This window comes from Crocodylus siamensis, chromosome 2 (genome assembly GCF_052110815.1).
Source record: "Crocodylus siamensis isolate JL-2025a chromosome 2, ASM5211081v1, whole genome shotgun sequence".
NCBI lineage: Eukaryota > Metazoa > Chordata > Crocodylia > Crocodylidae > Crocodylus > Crocodylus siamensis.
In genome coordinates, this window is record NC_143396.1 from 10,364,111 (window position 1) to 10,386,954 (window position 22,844).

At 57.0% G+C, this 22,844-nt stretch overlaps 1 protein-coding gene across 5 annotated transcripts in view; it reads right to left on the reverse strand.

Moving 5' to 3' along the window:
• Positions 1-22,844, reverse strand: part of DYSF (dysferlin) — a 202,251-nt gene that overhangs the window by 169,147 nt on the left and 10,260 nt on the right. For all 5 annotated transcript variants that reach the window (XM_090035143.1, XM_090035144.1, XM_090035142.1 and 2 more), the window contains exons 2-4: positions 21,037-21,092; positions 15,071-15,162; positions 75-180 (exon numbers count right to left, since the gene is read on the reverse strand). In XM_090035143.1, coding sequence (XP_089891269.1) covers positions 75-180; positions 15,071-15,162; positions 21,037-21,092 — 254 coding nt within the window. The remainder of the gene's footprint in view (positions 1-74; positions 181-15,070; positions 15,163-21,036; positions 21,093-22,844) is intronic.

The following is a 22,844-nucleotide window of genomic DNA, read 5'->3' on the forward strand; positions in this document are numbered from 1 at the left end:
AGAGGCAGGAACATGAGGACAGAGCTGAAACCCCACCGGCTCCCCTTCGCGCCCGGCGCCTCGGCACCACTCACCCCGGTGCTCTGCTTCTTGGTGTCCAGCAGCAGCACGTTGAAGCTGGCGGCCAGGCTGGGGGAGGCCAGGACATCCCGGAGGGGGACGTGGGCTTCTCCCAGGAACCTGGAGGAAAGACATCAGTGCGGGGTGAGCAGGGGAGGGCAGCAGACGGAGCCTGTGCAAGGGGCAAAACAGGGCAAAGCCCCTCCGGAAGCAATGAAAGTAGTAGGAAACACCCCAGGGGCCAACCTCCAGCTCAAGACAGCTCTGGTCAGTTCCCTCCTCTGCCACAGACTTCCTCTGTGACCCTGGTCATATCACCCAGCCTCATGCCATTTCTGCTCGCCTTTTGGATAACACCCCGTTTCAGATCAGCAGGATTTTAACTGGTGATTCCCTGCAGTGGTAGTGCTGCTCTGGTGCAGACCTCCGAATGAACAGTGCTGTTACGGGGGATGCTGATATGGGAGGCATGGGCATTGCACAGTGTAGTGTCGAATAGACTCAAGGAGGATTAAAGGTGGGAACTTGCTAGCACCAAAGATGACTCCAAAAGCAACCTGGGATCTGATGGACAGAGAGAGTTAAGTGCTGGGCCAGAAGCTGGTAGCTGCCTAAGACCAGTAACCACAACCTGACTATAACCAGTGTAGGCCAGCGATTCTCCACGACGGGTGCCTCAACACCCGGCACAATCCTTTCAAGGGTGTCATGGGATGCTGGGCAATATTAACGCTGTTCGATGTGCAAAACCCTGCAGGTGATTCACAAGATAAAGCCAGAGATTTCCAAGAGGAATCCCAGTGTCAAAACCACGCTAGCCTGAGGGAGGCTTGCAGAGTCCTTCAGCATTGCTTTAGTACCAGTATTTCATAGCAGCAGGGCTGGAAGGGACCTGCAGACAGCACATCTAGTCCAAGCCCTGCCTGAGGCAGGATCAGCCCTGCGCAAGCCACCCCAGACACATCATCATCTAAACTCTTCCTAAAACTGCCGTCAGCCCTGAAACAACACGGGACATCACACCCGGACCTGCCCCAGGGAAAGCAGGGGGCCGCAGCAACCAGCATCCTGCTTGTATAAAAAGGTGTTAATATATGCTCAGGAGATGCCCGGGAGACACCAAAACACAAGTGAACTAAGACCTGGCATTTTCTAAGGGGGATTTTGAGTCTAAAGACGGTTGAAAACTAGTGATATAAGCAGGGAACAACCCTAGGCAGGAATACACGTACTTGGTGCTTCAAAAGCTCTAGGCAGTAATACAGAATCATAAAATCACGGACAACGAGGGCTGGAAGGGACCTCAGGAGGTCACGTATAGTCCAAGCAGGACCAGCCCCAACTCCATCATCCCAGCCAAGGCTTTGTCTACCCGGGTCTTCAACACCTCCAAGGATGGAGACTGCACCACCTCTCCGGGGAGCCTGCTCCACTGCTTCACCACCCTCCTCATGAGAAAGTTTTTCCTAATATCCAGCCTCAACTTCCCTTGCTGCAGCCTGAGCCCATTGCTCCTTGTCCTGCCATCTGCCCCCACTGAGACCAGCCCAGCTCCAGCCTCTGTGCAGCCCCCGGCAGGGAGGTGAGGGCTGCTCTTCAGTCCCCCTCAGTCTTCTCTTCTGCAGTCTCAATCAGCCCACGTCCACCAACCCCCAACCATTTTCATGGCCAGTCCTCCAATGTTTCCACACCCTTTCTGCAGTGGGGGCCACAGCGGGACCCCGGGCTCCTGTGATGGGCTTGCCGGCAGCCTGGCCAGAGGAGCCGGAAATCGCCGCGGCCCTGGCCCCCCGTCGCGAGGCCGCGGCGCGCAGGCGGTGCACGGAGGGTCCCGAGAGCGGGCCGAAGCCCACGGTCCAGCTTCTCGTCCCGTCACCCCCGGGCCCTTTTCTGCAGAGCTGCTGCCCCGCCGCCGGTCCCAAGCTGGCTAAACGTCAAGTACAACAGATGCACTTGGAGCTTAAAAAAGGCACATTTCCCCAAACTGAGGAAAAATGTGAATGAACCTGACTGAAAGGGGATAAAAATAGACAGAAAAGTGTAAAGGAAAAAAACCAAAACAAATCTGAAAAAGAACACGCTCGGTGAGCTAGAAGGCAGAATTTTGCAGTCAAACAAGCAGAACAACTCTGCCCAAAAGCTCCTCCTGGGTCATCGGCAAAGTAAAGGTCGTAATTAGAGATAAGGTGCAGCAAATGAAGAGACAGCCATCGATACTAATGAGGAGTTCTGGGTGACATAAAAAGCAACTGATGAGATGCAAACCTGGATAACTACGCCTCCGAAAAGGCACAACAGCCCAATATTTCTGTTCTGCGTTCGGAAAGAAACGGGATGATGCTCCTCTATCACATGAGGACGACAGAGTACTTTCCGGTTCACTGATAACCAAGATGTTGAACGACATCTACTCGGGATAAAACGTCGCCGATCCACAGCCTGGAGCACGTGCCTCTGCTAAAAAGCTGGTTCAGGAGCCATCTGACCACCTGCAGCTAACGTTTAATCCATCTCAGCGCGCCGGGGACCGCAGAAGTGCCAGCCCTGGGCCCATGCTGCAAGCGGAGCCGGGGAGCTACACGCCAGATAACCAGGCAGGCCTAGGAAAGCTGCGATTCAGCTGAGAAAAGAGTAAGGGAAAGCTGGAGGAAATGCTGAGACAGACAGGCGACCTGCTTAGCGCACCTACGGGAAGACCGAGGGGTGCCTTGGTTGCACTGGAGAGGTTTGTTCGTCGGGGGGAAAATGCCAAATATTCAAGGCCTCGGCGACCCAGCAGAACAAGGCAAAGCAAGACCCAGTGGTGTGAAGCCGGGGCTGTATTTTTCACGGATGAACCACTGGGCCGGTAAAGCACCGGAGCAGGATCCCAGAGCGCCGCTGGCATCTCCATCCTCTGAGGTTTTGAAGACCCCTCGGCTGGGAGGATGCAGCTGGGGCTGGTGCTGCTTGGGGCAGGGGTTGGACGAGATGCGACCCCCTGAGCTCCCTCCCAGCCCAAATTTCCTGCCCTTCTTTGAACAGGCTCCCAAAGCGAGCGGTCAGACACGCTGCACCGTGCACTGCCGCCACTGCTGCAATCAGTCCCCATGCACACCCGAGGAGCTGCTCTGCCCGGAGGGCCCGCAGGATGCAGGACCGCCACAAAGAACCTAAAGGCGCTTATAGGTAATAACCGGTTATAGGTCATTATAGGCGATTCTTCGAGGAAATAATATTATTTTCTCCTTGCGTCCTGTTAGGGAAATGCAATCTTTGGGCCAGGCGCTGCACCGGCACGTCGCCAAGCAAAGCGCTCTCACCCCCAGAAGAGACAGGATGGAGCAGCGACGGGCTGGGGCCCAAAGGCAACGATCAAGCGGAGCAGAAAAGCCAACGGGCTAGCTGTCCCTCGCCGGGCTGACGCCAGGCAGCAGCCCCCCGGGCACGCGGGGGCCGGGGCGGGATTTAAGCAGGTTTAGGAGGTCAGGGGAGTTTCCCCCAGCAGCGTGGGAGCAGGGGGAGCCAGGACTCAGCTCCTGTAACCCGCCCAGCCGTGCGGAGCAACGCAGGAGGCCAAGACGAGAGCAAGGCGGAGCAGAAGGGAAAGAGCTGGAAAGCCCGTGCAGCCCCCGCCCGGCAGGCCCAGACCCCACCTGCCAGCGCCTTCCCTGCACTGGGCAGGGAGCCGGGCGCGGGGGCCCGGGCAGAGGGAGCCATCGCCCAGGGCAGCGCGGCACGGGCGGCAGCCCCAGCAGCGGCCGGAGTCGCCCCCGACGGATCGCGTCTCCCAAGGAAACCCCACCGCCCGCCAAGCCCTCCTCGGGGCCGCCCTCACCACGCAGAGAAGAAAGCGCTGGCTGCCACGGTCAGGATCGGACCCTCTCTGCTTCTGACCCCTGAGGGGCCAGTTCCCCCAGTGTGGAGGGAGAGACCTGGGCGGATCTAGGATTTGGGAAAAGGGGGTGCAGATAATAGTCTGAAACAATGAGGCTGGGAGGGAGCTCAGGAGGTCACGTCTAGTGCAACCCCCTGCTCCACGCAGGGCCAGCCCCAGCTACATCATCCCAGCCAAGGCCCGGGTCTTCAACACCTCCAAGGATGGAGACCCCACCACCTCTCTGGGGAGCCTGCCCCAGTGCTTCACCACCCTTCCCAGGAGAGAGTTTTTCCCTAATATCCAACCTCAACTTACCTTGCTGCAGCTAGAGCCCATTGCTCCTTGTCCCGCCATCTGCCCCCACTGAAACCAGCCCAGCTCCAGCTTCTGTGCAGCCCCCCCGCAGGGAGGTGGAGGCTGCTATTCAATCCCCCTCAGTCTTCCCTTCTGCAGACTCAATCAGCCCATTTCCCTTAGTCTTTCCTCACCAGTCCTGTCCCCCAGCCCACCAACCACTTTCATTGCCAATGCTCCCATGTGTCCACATGCTTTCTGTGGGGGGGGGGGCCTCAGCTGGACACAGGACTCCAGATGTGGCCTCCCCAGTGCTGAATAGAGGGGAAGAATCGCTGCCCTCCACCTGCAGGCAACACTCCCACCGATGCAGATGGTGAGGGGCATCATAACATACAAAATTACACACATTTTTCTCCAGTTAAGAAGAAAACAGACGCTTTACTAATACACTAGGGGCCAAGGGCTGTATCAGGCAGCTTAAGACTGAAGCTAAAACCAATAGGATTTCATTGGGGTCGCCTGACCCCAGTTGTCTTTCCTGCTTAGTGCAGCGGGGCTGGACCCGATGATCTTGCGAGGTCCTTTCCAGCCCCTTCAATCAATGAATCTATGGAGGGAATTAAAAACCATTTGCAGGGCTGTGAAATAAGAGCTTTGTGCCCAGGAGCAGCAAACGGACAGCAGGATTGCAGAACAAAGCCAGGCATGACTGGCGGAGTATCACGTCTATTCAAAAGGAAAAAGGGTTGTTAACACCGATGGAGTGAAGAGTTTAGAAGGAATCTGCCACCTGCCACTGCACCCGCGCAGGATGCGACCCTGCCTAGAGAGGTCGACAGCCACCGGGGGACCAACAGACCAGTCACGCTGATTTACCCCATTGGCGCCAATGAAGCGATGCTGGCTTTCGCCAGGTGAGGATTGTGCTGTACAACCAAGGACCCCTCTGCGACTGAACACGGTTGAAGTGTAGACAGCCCTTTCCTTTGCGCTCAGCTCAGATTTGCAACGTGGCGCGCACGGCTCCCATGGGCAACCCCCGGCTTAAGCAGCACCTGGAGAAGCAGAGAGCAAAGCTGACCGGCCTCCTCTCCCTGCACCCATCGAGAACGGGGCGACAACAGCAAGAAGCTTTGCAAGGGGCAAAATTCATCCCATCGGGATCAGCACCGGGTAATCCTCAATGCAGCTGATGTGGCAGAGAAGCACGGACGGGGGTGACTTCATAGACCCTTGTAAATGAAAAAAAGCAGCAAAAGGTAGACTGGTATAAACAGGATGAGAGAGGCTAAGAGACGGCTGCTCACACAGCAGCTCCAAGCTGCAATTTTCTCGTCTGGCAGCACCGTATATTTATGAGCATCGGTGACTGCAAATCAAGAGGATTTCTTTTCATTTTCTGTCTGTGGACACTACCTTCTTCGAGATACTGCTATTTTCTGGGGGCAGGGTATATGGAAAAGCAGGGGGAAGGGGCAGGATAGTATAGTACAGGGGTTGACAACCCTTTTTAGACTCCAGGCTTCTCTCGGAAAACGTCAGCTCTTCACTTTCTTCATTGTCACTTTTTTGGAGTTCTTTTGGAGCAATTCTTCTGTTGCAAAAAACTAGGTAAGCTTGCAGCAGGGCAGGATGATTTTAGCACTGGGAATCTCTGGATGTATTGTGTGGCTCACATGGAGGTGTCTGCACACCGCATAGTGCCCATTATTGCGTGGCACCCTCAAAAGGATTTGTGACACCAGGGTGCACTGGCCTAGTAGCTAAAGCAGAGAGTACCAACATGGGTGGATCCAGGATTTTGGAAAGGGGGGTGCAGATGGTGAAGTACATCACTGCATATAACACAGCATATTGCTTTTCTCCAGTTAAAAAGACACTAGAAACTTTACTAATATGCTAGGAGCCTCAGCCTATTTTATTCAGTGTACATCTTTACTGGCATGTGCACTGACTTGCCATATCACATATCATTGTAAAACGCAATGGACTGGCCAAAAATATTGGTTCACTAGTCCCGTAGTCACTAGAATTAGATGTACAATTGTCCAATTCTTGAGCATCTTGACCAAGCATCCAATGCTTCATTGAGAGTTATTTCCACACCTGAGTTAATGTTTTGGGGGTTTTTTTTCGCCAGAGTTAAAAGCAGTCTGCAGGGCTGTGGAAGAGAAGCTGTAGGACCAGGAGCAGCTACCAGACAGCTGCACTGCTGAAGGAAGGAGAGCTTGATTAGTAGAACAGCAAGGTCATTAAAAAGGAGAGAGAGAGTCGTGAACACCTGTGGCAAGTGTCCCAAGAAAGCTGAGCTCTGCTGCTGACTGACTGCCCGCGTGAGGTTGCCGCATCTCTCTAGAGACAGGGAAACTGAGGCACAGCATGGAGGGAATGTTTCTAACAGCACTTCCTTCATCGGGGGGGGGAGGGTAAATTTGGCCAGTGACGCACCTTGAGTTCAGTCACCAGAAGACGGCTTCCAGCCACCCACAATGCAAACTCCCCCAGGGCTTTGCAAAGAGAAACTCATTTCATCTGCGTCTCCCAGGCCTCCATTCAGCAGCACTGGGACCGGAGCAGCTCGCCACCCGGTCGACACGGGTTTAGGTGGAGGCAGCTGATGCTGGACAGTACAGCCGTGTCCAGATGCTCTGCAGGCCTTGGTTTGCAAAGATGAGGCTTTGCCAGCCAGCGGGGGGTACAGAGAGCTGCAGCAAGCAGGTGCATGGGACGGCTGAGATGTTCGCTTCGGAGGGTTTGCTCCTCCGATCGGTGGGGCAGAAGCACTGGGAAGCTCCAGCTGAGCAGAGACACAGCACCCAGAGAAGTAAAAGCCCCAGCAAACAGCTGAGCGGCTCATCCTTAATGCAAAGGCCCTACGTGGGCTGTCATCTACCTGGGTATGGTCGGTGTACCTACTTCAGGCAGCACGTGGTGTTAGGAAACCACAAGAGTGATCCAGGGACCAGGATCCACCGCATAGCTGCCACCCTGCTCCAAGCCTTTCCTAAAAAAGGGAGACTGATGCATGGACCCGCGAGTGCTCGAAATACCCCGCGACCCACTCCCTTGCCTAAGCATCAGGCGCGCACCTAGCTAGAGACGGCCGTCTCATCAGGTGATGCATGGTGCAATCCTGCTGCCCTCATCTGCTCCCACGGCCACTAATGGCTTGACTAGATGCAGGTAAGTGTCCTCCAACTGCGTGGGCATGCAGAAGCCATCACTTCAGCCAAGCTGCACACAAGGGAAGGAGGGTAGGGGCAATGCCAACCTCACCGTGACGTACAACACGGAGCCACGGTCCAGCAGCGGTGGCCACAGGGGAGGAGCCTGTTTCAGCGCTGCACTACCCTTGCAGTGGGACAGATTTTCCTACTATCCAACCCCAACTCCCCTTGCTGCAGCTTGAGCCCCTTGCTCCTTGTCCTGTCGTCTTCCACTGAGACCAGCCCAGCTCCATCCTCTTTGCAACCCCCTGCAGGGACTTGAAGGCTGCTCAGAGTTTTCTTCTCCCCATGGGGCCCGTCCCAAACTGATATCCCATTTTGCAAACAGCAAGTCTCTTAATGGCAGCCAATACATTAGCACAGGCGAGCCTCTCCAAAGCGGCACGTTCGCTTGGGAACTGTGTCCCACACTCCCAGCTTTGGGAAAGAAATCGGGGCATAGAAAAGCAAAGGTGTTGAGTGTATACAAGCATCAGCACCCCACCTGGACCCCTCAGCCTCTGGCAGGGTGAAAGGGGGAGCAGAGGGACCCAGACCCCCTTTGCAGGGCATCGGGCAACGGGGCCTGGCCCTACCACGAGGGGCGGCGAGGAGAGGAGCGGGCGCCTGTGTTCAGGCTCAGCTGCTTTGCTTCAGTTCAAAACATGACAGGTCTGGATGAAGGAGGTTTCTCTGTTCCTTGATGGCTGAGGAAGAGACAGCATTGCCAAGTATGCGCTAATTATCGTATTTGCACAATACCTTCACCTCTTGCACAATGCGCAATAGATAATACTAAAAGTGCTCAGCATGCACAGTAAGTTTTGGTGCTGTTAACTGATGCAGAATATAGCGAAACCCCAGTCACTCCCAGGGAGTCTTAACCGATGTTCAGCTTTGCGGTCAGAAGCTTTCTGATGGCTGCTCGCCTCTAAATACAGAAACGCTTCAACTTTGATGCCCCAGTTCTCACTCTCATTGAACTGGAATTTGATGGGGACTAAAGTGAAGGTGAAAAATATCTGCCATTTATCTTTAACCAGAGACTTACAGTGAGTGATGTAAAGTAACTGCACGACGATCGCATAGCTAAACCTCATTGTGTAATAATGCTAAGAGCTTTATTTTAAAATGCTACATGCGGTCTTAAGTCAGCAGGAAGGCAAAGGGGTTTTGTGCTTGCCTCGTTTGTGAACTCCCGGCATGGACCTAATGCAGTAAGTTGCAAATTAAAGTGTGGAAGATTTACAACGCACGGACCTGAACTGCAAACCAAAGAGAAAAAAATAATCATGGTCAGAAATTCAGTTTAACCAGTCGGAAAAACAAAACACCACAGTGGGGAGCATCAAGAAGAGCGGCACAGGGTGCGATGATAACACTATCAGGCAACACGGCGTTACTTAAAAAAGAAGGTGACTTATTTGCATGCCTTTTTTTTTAGCGCACCGTAGCTTTTCAGAAAAGACGAAAACGTGAGCTTCCAGTACAATCATTTCATATTTAAGGCCCGGCACCGCTGGGAGCGAGCGCGGCTGGACCTGGTAGGCAAGCAGGACTGGGTCCCGGAGTGAAGATGCCAGGAGGCCGGTCTGCAGGGGCAAATATAAGCCAGCTTGGTAACCCCAGCACTGCCACGAGGTCGCAGGCCAGAGACCTGCGCTGGCTTCTGCAGCGCGCACATAGCTCGTGGCTGAGCTGGGAGCTCCCTTTAGCTGCCGCAGCTTTAAAAGGCCTCTGGAGCAGAGCAGAAAAAGGAGAAATGCTGGCAGCTGTTCAGAAATGCCTGCAGGGCCATCATTCACCTCCTAACCCAGACTGCAGCTCCAGATCCATCTGCTGCGTCACCTGGCCCGCAGCCACATGCTGCCCAAAATGCAGCTGGCTCTCGCTGGCGTGCCCCTTTCCTGGAAAAAAACCAGCCTCCTCTGTGTCTGGTACAGCCTCCCGTTCAAGATAATGCGGATAATGACTGTTGCGTGCAGGGAGCACTGTGGGGCCTGGTCTTGATCCAGAGTCATCGGCTGACTAGAGAAGAGGCAGTTTGGCCCATGCTCATGATCGGCTTTGCAAGCTCTGCCAGGGTCGGGGTGGTACCCGGAGCCCAGGCACCGATACCGAGCAAAGCTGCACTGACTCTGATCCACGCCACTGCATTTGCCCTGGCTGCCCTAGAGCAGCCAAAGCGGCTGTGGTCCAACATAGGCTGGGTCTGACATAGGACCCGGCGGCAGCGTGGCATGGGCGAAGCTCCTTGCCAGCCGCAGTGCAAGTGAAATCCCTGCCAGAGGTTGGATCCAGTAGCTCTGCGGGCCAGAGGCTGCTGATTGCAAAATGGACTTGATCCAAAGCAAAAGGCAGCAGTACACACCTGCCTTGAAATACCGCGTTCGCCTGCCACGCCTGCAGCCAGCACGGCCCCCGCCTGCACCCCCAGCAAGACCCAGGCAGAGTTTTCCAAGATTGCTCCTTGGCTTTGGACCTCCCTGCAGCCACTGCCTTGCAGTGACCCTGGCAGGTCCCTCCTAGCCTTTTGGACGCAGGGGAATCAATCACTAGGAGATGGCCCCCAGCCAACTTGTGAAGACACCCACGGCTCTGCCCTTCAAGCATGGGCTTCGATGGCTCCCTCGAGCAAGTGTGAATCAGCTTGATTAGCAAGGCTCCTTGCATGCTGCTGCAGTCAGTGCTCACGGCAGGCACAGGAGATGCACGTTCAAAGAGAGGGCATCTCACCCTACGTCGGCAGAGAAGGCAAAAGACCAGCATCACAAAGGTGCCTGGCCCAGCCCGGGGACCAACGTACGGGAACCGGTATCAGCACCCATACAAGCGTGCTCTCTCCCAGCCCCTCTGCTTGGCTTGTGCGCCGAGCTCAGCAGCACAGGATACTTTGGGTTTTAATCATCTGCTTTCTATTCTCGGACGGACGGCCTTTTTATAGCCCATGAGAATGGCTGGACTGGACCAGATCCAAGATAATGCGGATAATGACTTGCAGGGGGAAGAGACGAGAAACCCTGCGCCGGCAGCCAGGAGAGGAGCTGCCCCAGGTCTTCCTCTGAGTGCTGAAGGATCAAAGACTGGGGGCTTTTCCAGCCCTGTCCAGTTCTCTGTATCTGGACACACGCTCCTTTAAACAACCCTCCACTCCTGATAATGCAACGGCAAGGAGCATCCTAAACCTGACATGCAGAAAGTAAACCAAGGCGGGGAGGATGCAGGGGGTGCAACGGTGCTGTCGCACGCCCCTGTGATGCCTGCCCCATCCGAAGTTTAAAAGCAATTGCTTGGGAAGGACAGCATTGCTAATCAGGCATCACAGGGGGACTCGACTGACCTCATGGCTATTGCCCTGTTAATCTCTCTCTAGCTTTGATTTTTCCCTGTTCGAACTCTCCTTTCGCCTGCCGCGTTGCTGCCTGTCAGCCCGTCGTGGCCCTCTTCCATTTCACAGCCTAGCTCTAGCCAAAAACTTTTGCTCGGGTGCGGTCGGGCCAAACTCAGGCATAGACACGGCGGACGGTGAAGGGGGCCGGAGCCGCTGACCTCGCGAGGTCCCTTCCAGGCTACGAAGTATTGGGGGTGCTGTCAAGGTGCTCAAGCAGGCAAGACTGTCTTATGAACCTGAATAAGAGACGTACAGTGAACGATAAGGCCCACAGGACTGATGGGACAGCCTCTTTGGGCTATTTTTGCTTGTTTGCTTCATTTATATATATCCTTGCAAATCGGTGCGCATTCCAGTAGTTCCTTTGGGTTTTGCTCTGATGTTCAACTAAGCTCCCAGCTTATGGGTAAAGAGTCTCTTTCTCTTCGACTGAATAAGTGTAGTGTTGTATGTGCCCAGTGCACCCCTAGATCTGCCCGTGAACTCGGGGTGACCTGCCCTGGAGAATGGCAGCACTGTGCCCCCAACGCCTGGGCACGGGCCTCTGGGCAGAGGCTGTTCTGCACGTGACGATCAGGGGGACTCGCATCCTTTTAACCCGGCTGAACTGATGAACTGGAGGCTGTTCGCCGCGCGTGGGTAGCAAGCACTCTCGAGCAGGAGTCAGACTGGCCTGGATATACTGGAAACCAGTGCACTGGATGAAATCGCCGAGTGCACTCACCTGGCACTTGTCCCTTGGGAACCGCAATCAAATGCACGCGGGCGAAATGAGGAACGACTGATGAGGCTGCAGAAAAGGATCGTCGGTGCCGCCAGGAAAAGGACCCGGTTCGCAGGAGCAGGGCGGAGGTGACCCGTCCGCTCCACCCATCCCGGGCAGCCTCACCTGGGGGCCTGCGCCCAGGTCTGGGCACCGCGCGCCGGGAAGGATGTAGAGAGGCCGGAAGAGCCCAGGCGAGAGCGACAAAAATACTCGGAGAGCAGCGTGACTCACGGGAAAAGGCTGGAAAACCCGGGATTTAGACTAGAAAAATAAGATGACAGATGAAGGCATTTACTAAGTCTTCAACAGCAAGAAAGGCTGCTATAAACAGGATAGCCATCAATTGTTCCTGGCGTGCAAGAACAAGCAGGATGAGCTTAAAATGCAAGAAGGGAGGGTCAAGCTTGGGGATTGCAGCGCAGACCCGGAGGGGCTGTGCTGTCTCCATCGCTGGGAGTTACGAGCAGTTTAAACGAGCACTTGGCTGGGGTGGGTAACGGCCTCTCCGGTCCTGCTCCCTCAACGCTACTATAGATGCAGACGCCCTTTCCCAGTCTCCCACCCCCAGGGCACGACTGCCCCTGCAGCCGCCATCTCTCGGGTAAAAGATTTGAGCTCTGCCACTCCAGGGCACGCTCATCCCTGATCTAACAAGCTCTCTGAGTTCGGTCACGTCACTTTGCCTGCCCGTGCCTCCAGCTCCCTGTCTGTAAAATGGGCCCAGCAATCGCTCTCAGAGAGCACGGGGAGAAGCCAGGCCAGTTCAGTTTAGAAAAGAGACGCTTGAGGGAGGATGCGATGAGCGTTTATATCACACTAAACAAAGTCAGTAGGGGTTGCTTTATTATCCACGACCTCCCGCCAGGCAGGAAGGAGAGGCCACAGCATGAAATGACCAGGCAGCAAGTTCAAAACTAACACCAGATCGGGCACGCGCTGGGGAAAGGGGCATTGGTGGCTCTGGGGCAGGGAGCGGGGGCACGGCCCCCATCAGCCCTGCCTGGACCTCGGCGCTGGAGCCGCAGGGGAGGAACGGGGGAAACCCTGCTCAGCCCGGCCGCTCTCCCGTGCAGCCCCGTGCGACACGGGGCACTGGGCAAGACGGACCCGGGACGTGGCAGCTAACATAAGGAGTGCCGTGCCCTGGGTCAGACCCGAGGTCCGTCCCATCTGGGACCCCTGGGTCTTGCTCCAGGTAAAACAGGGGGGCAAGGGGTGGCAGTGGTCATTCAAATGCGCTGGAGAGACCCCGGGCAGAGGCTGTGCCCCTGCCACAGAGGATGGTAACCCCCCCAATCCGTACCAATCCTACCAGGGGAGAAAATCCCTTCCTGACCCCAAAGGCAGCATCGGTCCGGCCCTGAACAGAGGAGCAAGACCCCAGGCAGGACCCTGCAGGGGCATTGGCCCAGCCTGGGCTGCAGCCAGCGCCCAGCGCCTCTGATAGACAAGTATAAAAACCCCAACGCGTGGAGCAGCAGAGGGGGAATAAATTTCCGTGCTGGATCCATGCTGCAGCCAGCAAAGCCCGGGAAAGACCGGCCACCCCCCACGCTGCTCCGCGGCCTGGGGATAGCACCGGCTGCACGGCTCGCACCGGCGACGTGCGCGGCCAGGGCTGCCCGCCAGCACCCCCGTGCATCTCCGTGCACAACGAAGCCAGCCTGCTGCTGAGCACCAGAGGGGACGGCCAGCGTCTCCCCACAAAAGCCACTGAGATGGGGTCCCTTCCCTCTGCAGCCCTCCTGCAGTCCCTCCTCCATCTGCGGAAGGAGGCAGGGGTGGGGGTATGACCCCCTGCTCGTCATCGGCGAGGGGGCACCTCCACCCCCCAATCCCGGGCACAGGAGCAGAGAACAATGTGCCCAAAGGGAAGCGGGCTGGGTTTAAAAAGCAGAGAGACCTGAAAGGTGCAGATCGGGGAAATCCCAGTGGGAAAAAGGCTGCTGATACAGAAACCGCCCCAGCAAGCGAAGCGATCCCAGTCTGGCCTGGACACAAAGCAGGATCTGAGCTCCCCGTCCAGCCAGCCAAATGCTTCGTGCTGCCACCCACCAGCACGCCCTCCCACGAGGGGTCAGCTAGCAGCAGCCGAGACCCCGGGCCTCCGGCACCGTCCCTTGCCCCGCGCTCGCCCGCGAACACAGCTACCTCTGTTTGAGCCCCCCCAGCTGCAAGCAGCACCTGCTGCGCAAGGACCTTCAGAAACAGGGACCACCCATTGCTTTAAGCGCCCCTCTGGGATGACGGTCACGGGTGGCCGCGCTCTTACTGCCCCTCGGCAAGTGCATCCAACTCTCTCTTTAACTAGTCACTCGGTATGAGCAGCAGCCTGCGCCAGGCCTGGCCAGGACCGATAGCGCCCGGTGACTCCCAGGGCAGGGGCCAAGACCTAGGAGAAGAGCCTCCAAACCCATGGCCGGCGGCTACAGGGGCGCGCCATGCACTTGCCCCCAGCCCCACGCCCCCCCGTGCGGGACAGGATCGGGCCCGTTTTGCGCTGGGGACGAAGCCGCGCAGGACATTCCTCGGGGCCTCGCCCGGCTGCCCGGCAGCGCGTGGGAGGCCGGGCACTCGCGCGTGCCACAGGGAAAGGTCAGCGTGGGACGGGAGGCAGTCCCAAGCCCCGCTGGGATCAGGAGCTGCTGTGTGTAAAATAGCCCCCCTTCCAGATCTGAGCCCGGGACTTTCCCCGTCCTAGCACAAACCTGCACCACTGTCCTCTTTTGGGACCCCGGGTGTGTGGCCCGTGCGTTGAAAGCCAGCTGCCTTAATTATGCTTCAGGCTAATTGCATCGTTCGCATAGCTCACACTGGACCCAATATTGGTTAGTTCACTAAAGTGCTGGAGTCGGAGGGGCCCCGCTGTCTCCTGCAACCCAACTGCACTCCAGTTAGTGGCATAATTATCAGAGCTCATTAGGAACCACAGCATCCGGTGCGTTCCTGCCCGCTCCGAGGCTGCTACCAAAGGCGTGGGCTTCCCAGGGGCCTCACTGAGATGCGGACAGCTTAGCAGGGCTGGTCCTGTCCACGTGGGGCCGGGGCACTTCCCAGCCCCTCCGGCCCCAAGGCCAGAGTGCATCGCAGCCCAGCACAGACCTCAGCCATGTCCTTAGCAGTTCAGGAGAGGTAAACCGTGTCCGTGGTCGCCCTACAGCCCGGGGTGCTAGCCAGGCAAGGCTCAGGGGAGCAGGAATTAGCCACCCGGTGCTGCAAGGAGAAGACCTCGCCCTGCCTTGGTGTCTGAGTGAAGGGGCTATATAATGCAGCACTGCTGATGCGGGGGCCTGTTTCATCCATGCACCCACGGGCATGGGGCAGGAAGGGAAGAGGGTGCAAAGTGCTGGGCACAGTCGGAGGGTTGTAAAGGGGAGAAAGCAAGGCCCCGTGACAGATGTCTTCCGGGAGTTTTGGGATAGGAGCTACCTGACCCCCTTAAGCCCACCCGCGTGCCCAAGGCGCAGAGCAGCCCAGGGAGCCGATCTTACCTGTTTCTTCCCATGGTCTCATGGTCTTTCACGGTGATGCTGAGCTCAGCGTCCTGGTCTAGGGGAGCGCCTTTCAGATCCCACTCGAACCCCTGGAGCAAGAAGAGAAAGAGCTAAGGAGCAGCTCCACAGGCCCCACTAATAGCCGGGGGCCTTCTCTCGGTCCTGGGGGCACACCCGGGTAGCACAGTGTGATTTTTCATTCGGAATCAGAACAAGGTAAGAAGAAAAAAGGCTTTGGAGTTTACCCTGGAATGGGCCTGCCGTATAAATGTCAATTCAGAAACGGGGAGATGTCCCAATTATGGGAGATGATTGCAAAACAGGAGTGAAGCATCCCCTGAGTGGCCTCCGGCAAGTCTGAACCAAAGTAAGCACATTTTGCCCCTTCGAGATGTTTCAAGGCTTGACTTTTTCTCCTGGAAAGTGTCGCTGAAACAACACGCCGCGGCTACAACACGCCGACCTTGCTGCAGGCGAAATATTTTGACGCAAAGCAGCCGCGCTTCCCAGCAGCTCCATTGCACACCCGAAGCTATGTCCTCCCCATCGCAGTGGAGCTGCAGACGTCCTTACCACCGGGCCATCCCGGGGTCCTCATCCAGCCCTTGCTCCAGGCCTGGCTAAACCAGCCCTAACCTGCTCCGAAACACGGCCAGCCCTGGAGATCCCACCGCCTCTCTGGGTATGCCCCAGCCCTCCACCACCCTGAGTTAAAAAATCTTCCTAATCCCCAATGCAAAATTTCTCCTTCTGCAATTGTTACTACTTGTCCATAGAGCCTAGCTGATGATCATCCTCTTTCAAGTATTTTTGAAGACTATGCTCATGGTCTTCTGTTCCCCAAACTAAATAATCCCAGTTCTGCCAACCTCTCCTCACTGGTCCTGTTCCCTAGACTCCCGTCAGGAGTCTCCCAACACTTGAGGTTTTCCTTAAAGCCCCAGCTCCTGCGACCCCACAATTACCTGAAAATCTCAGACTTCGCTTAATTTAAAAACATTAGGTTTCTAAATGCTGTGTCTGCACAGAGCCAGCTCGAAAGGGGGCTCAGGCGCGCGCTAAAAGCTCAGAAACCAGGGAGCCATGAAACCCAGAGAGCATGCAAGCCGTTTAAAAACATCTTGGTTGCTTCAAGCCACTCCTAATGCTGCGTGAAGGCTGGAAGAGGTGCGTAGCAGTGCTGGCTGCAGCCAGCTCAAGACCAGAGTGGCTTTGAATGCAGTTGCAGGAGGTCGAAGTCAACACAACATCTCAAGCTCAGTTCTTCCATGTCACCGCAAAAGGACACCAGCGTGGTCAGATCCGTGCAAGGCTGGAAGCCAAGGTCCTGGATTTCTGATCCCCTCTGAAGTCTTGGGCCAGACACTTGTTTTCCTTGTGCCTCAGTCTTCCCCTCTGTAGAATGGGCGTAGCTATCCACCAGCCGGGGGAACTGCGGGGGGTCAGTGCTCATGTTAAATACACAGACCAGGAATTTATTTTAGTTTTTTTAACATCTTATTTCCTCCAACTTTTCAAACTTTCTGTAGGACACTGCTGGTTTCTGGAGGGGTTTGTTAATCAAAAACAATTGTGGAAATCACATCGAAAAACAGTCAAAAAAGATGGACTTTAAAAAAAATGGAAAATTTCAATTTTTTTTGACTCAGTAGGACTTTGATTTTGAAACTAAAAGCTAAATGGGATGAAAAATGGTTTAAGTCACAGACAATGAGGGTTGAAGGGAGCTCAGGAGGTCCCATCTAGTCCACCCCTCGCTCCAAGCAGGACCAGCCCCAACTACATCGTCCCAGCCAGGGCTTGGTCTACCCGGGGCTTCAACACCTCCAAGGATGGAGACTGCACCACCTCTCTGGGGAGCCTGCCCCAGTGCTTCACTGCCCTCCTCGGGAGAAAGTGTTTCCTAGTATCCAACCTCAACTTCCCTTGCTGCAGCTTGAGCCCATTGCTCCTCGTCCTGCCGTCTGCCCCCACCGAGACCAGCCCTGCTCCATCCTCGTTGCAGCCCCCCTGCAGGGAGGTGACAGCTGCTCTTCAATCCCCCTCAGTCTTCTCTTCCGCAGACTCACTCAGCCCATTTCACAGTTTCATAGCTTCTAGGGTGGGAAGGGACCTGAGCAGACCATCCAGTCCGACCCCCGCCGTGGCAGGAAAGAGCACGGGGGTCAAACGACCCCGGCGAGGTGTACACCTAACAAGCCTCTCCCTCAGCCTCTCCGCACCAGTCCTGTCCCCCTGCCCCTGAATCATTTGGACTGCCCTGCACTGGACTCTGTCCACTAAAGTTTAAAACAAAATGTTGAAAATCGGTGGTGGGGCGACGTTGCCAGACCCTCACCACAACCCGCTGGAGCTCGCCCACACCGGGGCGCGGGTGGGGGGTGGACTTCCCACCCCAGCTGCGGGCGGAGGGGCTCTTCCACGGCTTGGGTGTTCGTGGGACTGGCGATCCCCACCCATCGTTATTCTTGCTGCTTTATTTTAAGCCGGACACCTCACCCTGCGCAGCGGCGAGGGAAGGGGAAGGACGCGGGTTCACGTGCCAGACAGGACGGAGCTCAGCTGCTCCCTGCGCCGCGGACAGGAAGCGCCTTTTCCCGGCAAGGCCCCGCTCCCTGTGTTGGGAGCGCTGAAGCCACATGCCAAGGCACTCCAGCTCGCCGACAGCTTGATAAGATCCTGCCTTCGCCCTCGGAGACTCCAAGAAGCAGCCCAGGATCCTGGCAGCTCCTGACAGGGATGGTGCATTGTCAGAGCCGGACGTCCCTGCTTCCCCCATCGCCTCTCTTCCTCCCCACCCACGAGCCCGTCACGGCGGCGATGATGCAGGCCTAGGCGCAGATGCTTGCGAGCAAGGAAACGGGACAACAGATGGAGCAGGATGTACGGTCTGACTCTTTGCTCAGGCACAGGCTCCCACGCTGACCCTGAGAAAGTCTTGCGAGCAATCCCGCGCCTCGGTTTTCCCAGTCCGTAAAATGGGGATAGGACTCCTTTACCCATGCAGGTAAACGAACGTAAGATGTCATGACACCCCATGGATGACGTGAGGCTTTAAAAAGGGCTTGCATTGGTGGTACTTTCCCGAGCAGAGTCCTAGAGAGGCCGGGGTGGAAGGGACCTCTGGAGCTCACCAGTCCAAACCCCGGGACACATGATGCCTTTATGCTGGGATAACCGGCGTAACCACATGATAAGCCAGGATCATCCCCATCTAAACCATCCTATACACATCCGTGATCTAACCCGTTAGCAAACCGACACAGTCAACCCTGAACCAACGCGAGACATCGCGCCCAGACCTGCCCCAGGGAGAGCAGACCACAGCGGCCAACGTCCTGCGGCTGCAAAGGTTGTTAAGAGAAGCCCGAGAGATCCCAGGCTGAGGGCCCTGGGCCCTCCTACAGAGGACAAAAATCCCTCACCGTCCAGACCCATCTGACCACAGCTCCAGAGCCTGTTTGGGATGAAATACACTGGAAAACCAGGGTGTCTGGACCTCCAACTCGGGCAAAAATTGCAGGGCGGAAGGAATTATGTATAGGATCGGGGCAGGGACAAGTTAGAAAGACTGCAACAACCGGGATGAGAGACCTGGGAAAATGCTTGCAAGGAGAGGCTGGAGGCGTGGGGATTATTTTGCCTGGAGAAGAGAAGAATGAGGAGGGATGTAACAACCATCTTCCAATAACACCTGAAGGGCGGTTACAAGGAGGATGGAGATTGACTGATCCCTGTGGCCGCAGGAGACAGGACAAAGAAAGAGTCTTAACTTGCAACCACTTTGGCTGGAAATGAGGCAGAAATAGCTCACGCTGAGGGCACGCAAGCCTTGGAGCAGGCTGCCCAGAGGGGCTCGGGGGTCTCCACCCCGGGAGGGTTCAAGAGCAGGTTGGACAGCCCCTTGGCAGGGACGGTTTTAGTTAGACCGTTGGTTGAGCTGGTTTACTTACACCCCTGGCTCGGATGGTTTTAGTTGGACCCTTAGTTGAGATGGTTTAGTTAGCCCCTTGGTTGGGATGGTTTTACTTAGACCCTTGGTTGGGATGACTAAGTTAGACCTTTGGTTGGGATGCTTTATTTCGCCCCTTGGTTAGGATGGTTTAGTTAGCCCCTTGGTTGGGATGGTTTTAGTCAGACCCTTTGTTAGGATGACTTAGTTAGACCCTTGGCTGGGATTATTTAGTTAGACCCTTGGTCGAGATGCTTTAGTCAGACTCTTCGTTGGGATGGTTTAGTTAGCCCCTTGGCTGAGATGGTTTAGTTAGCCCCTTGGATGGGATAGGTTTAGTTAGGCCCTTGGTTGGGATGGTTCTATCAGACCCTTGGTTGGGATGGTTTTAGTCAGACCCTTGGTTGGGATGGTTTAGTTATCCCCTGGTTTGGGATGGTTTTAATTAGACCCTTGGATGGGATGGTTTAGTTAGACCCCTTGCTTGGGATGGTTTTAATCAGACCCCTGGTTGGGATGGTGTATTTAGACCCTTAGTTGAGATGGTTTAGTCAGACCCTTGCTCAGGATGGTTTTAATTAGACCCTTGTTTGGGATGATTTTAGTTAGCCCCTTGGCTGAGATGGTTGGGTGTCTGATGCTGCTTTGAGCAGCACCGGACAGGATGTGACCTGCTCTAGGATTCTCTGCTTTATTTTTAAACAGGACAAACACTGATAGCGCCTCGTGGTTCTGGTAGCATGAAGCCCCCCCACCGCCCGTATCACGACATCCTCGGGCCTTTACCCGATGCCGGTCCCCGGGGATCTCTCGTGGGGCATTCGGAAAAACCAGCCCTTTCTCCCCGAAACCCCAACCCCTCAGGCACTTAACAAGCACATGCATATCCTGGTGATAACAGGCCAGTAAGCCACTTGCCGAAGAGGATGGCAAAAATTCAGTGCCCGTGTACTGAGGTGATGCCCCACCAACCACTCCAGCGTCGGGACTCTGGAGAGGGAGGCAGGCCAGCAGGTCTGGAAATGTCTCAGAGGACCTGGACACGATACCCGAATCCTGATACCGCATGCATGGGCGTGCACAACTGACTCACGTTATATCTGTGCCCCGGTGGACAGACGGCCGCTGCCCTGCTGCAGCAGCTGCTACTGATGCCCCTACTCTTAGCTGCTCTGCTCTTCCCAGTACAAAAGCATCCTGCGTCCAGGCCCGACACGCAGCTAGCAACCCCGCTGCAGAATCCAGGAGCCCCAGCCCCCCGAGCCATTCGTTCACCCGCCCAGGGCCGCAGTTTGAAAAGGTGCCAGCCATGAGGTTTGCTTCTGCCCAGCGCCCACCACCTGAGCCCTGACAGCCCGGGGCAGGGGCGCCTCTCTCGCCGGCAGTTTAGCGTCCACGACTGGACTCAAGCTGGGACATACTCCCCAGCTGGGTCTCCAGCCAGGACAGGGCACGGACGACCCGGCTCAGAGCCTCGGGCCCTAACCACGGGAGCCGAAGGGGAATCCCCAGGGGCTCGGACACACAGTCGAGCACGTGCAGCGATGACACGCACGCGTGCTCGCCCATTCCTCCCACCCCGTTTATGCCCTGCTGTCTGTCAGCCCGTGCATGCAGCGCCGGTCCTCTGAATGCAAATCCTCACGCGTGCTCTCTGTCCTGGGCCCCGGCCACTGCCGGACACGCTCGCCCCAGCTCTGCCCCAGCCTCCCCCGACCGCGTCGCCACGAAGATCTAACACTGCTCTACCTGCTGGCCGCACCGCGAAGCCTGCAAACACAGGCCGGGTCTCGGGGCTATGTCGGGCCGTATTCCACTACGACGTTTTGCAAAACCCGCGTCTGCGCGTGGAAAACTCAGCAGGGCCCGGGATGGATCAAGGAGGACCTGGGCCCAGCTGCAGAACGCAGCTCCCCCACGGATGCACTTGGCCCTCTGGGCAGGAGGGCCGGCTCCCTCTGCCTTGCAGCTCAGCCTGGGCTGCGGGGAGCAGGACGGGGACGGCACTTGCCTCGTTCCACACGGGGTTCACGTTGTTCTTGATCACTTTGGTTCTCTTCTTTACGCCTGCAAGGACAGAGGGTAGAGGGTTAGGAAATGCCCCTTTCCCCCACCCAGAGGTGGAGATACCCCAACGGAAACAAGGCCGGGGGCAGGGGGTCACAGCAAGCGCCTTGCCTGCCCCAGCAAGGTGCCAGGGCAGGAGGGGACCCCGCGTGAGAGCAAGGAGGGGGGACGCAGGGGGACGAGGGAAGGGACTGGGACGGGGCTGACCGGGACGGCCAGGCGGGGAAGGAACAGGACCGCTGCGTGGGACAGGATGAGTCCGGCCCCTCAGCTCCGGCGGAGGCGTGAGGGGGTGTGGAGCTCAGCCAGGACCCGGCTCCGAGAGCCCCTCTCTGGGGAAGGGGACCACCCGGCTTCCCCTGCACCTCTGTATTTCTCTCCCCTCCTCACACACACCAGCCTGGACCCCACTCTCCTCTCCCCTCTGGCTCCTCTCCTTCCCCGCAGAGTGTTTAGTCCTGGCTCTGCCACTGACTCTCCAAGGCGGCCTTGGTCACGTCACTCAAGCAGCTGCACGTGGAGAATGAGTTTCACTGAGAAGTGAGGCTGGAAGGGGCCTCCGTGACCCACCCGCTCCCTTCAGTGCAGCCAACCAGGCTCCGCTTAAGATTGTGCCCCTTCCTCCCCCCCAGCTCTCCCGTCTCGGCGGTCTCCTGCTCCCCGAGAAGTGCGTCCCCCTCCTCTGCCCCCAGCTGTATGGAGGGCGATGTGCCCCCTTCTCTTCTCCCTTTGCACAGCCGAAGTCGGCCCCCGGCAGCACGCCAACCTGCCGCTCGTCGACCTCCCTGCTTCTCCCCGTCTCCCTCTGGCCTCACACGTCCCTCGTGGCTCAGAGGGGTCCTGCGCCCCCCGCCACCGTCCCTTCTCTGTGCTTGCTGGCGGGGGGCTTGGGGCTGCTGCTCCTTGCTCTCAAGGAGCCGCCTCTTGCCTCCGTGCCTCCGCCACCCCCCGATTGACTTGTCAACCCGTGTCCTGCTCGTCTCAGTCACTCTTCACGCGTGACGGAGCTTGCCGTAAAGCCTAAAACTTGAAGGACTTCGTCACTGTGCTTAAAAATTCCCCTCAGCTGCCCTACGCACAAGAGAGACTCGGCAAAAGTTTGGCCTGCCTTCCCCCGAGCTCCCCGGCTCCCTATCCACCCACTAGCTCCCAGTTTACAGCCTGCCAGCTCCATGAGACGGGGATGGCTTTTGTGCTACACTGTACAGCCCCGTGCACTGTGGCAGCCCGGTCCTGACCTAGCTCTGTAGTGGCCACCAGGGAAGAGCGGGTGGCTTGGCAATCCCCCCGGCTCTTAGCAAGACAGCCCCTTCCAGCCTCACTTCTCTATGAGATGCATCTTCTCTGTGCTGTGGTGCGAGTGACGTGACCAAGGCCGCCTCGGGGAGTCTGTGGCAGAGCCGGGAAGACCCGGTCCCAATCCCTGGCAGGAACCGGGGCTCCGACAATCTCAGCCGGTCCATCGCCACCGCTCATCCCGGCCAGGCCTTGCCCTAACAATCACCCGCGGCCAGGGCTTCCTTTCAGGAAACCCAGCGGACTGGCTCGGCGAAAAAAACCTGACCCCCAGGCCAGGCAGGATGCGAGCGGGGCAGACGGCTAATCAGCTCCTGGCACCGGCCTTGCGAACTGGAGCAAGGGTGGAGACGGGGAGCGTGGCCGGGGCCGGAGCCAGGGGGGCTCACGCCTCGCCCCGTGCCCGCAGCGCCGGCCAAGCCGGGGAGGAGCTGGGGACCAGCACCCTGCCTGCCC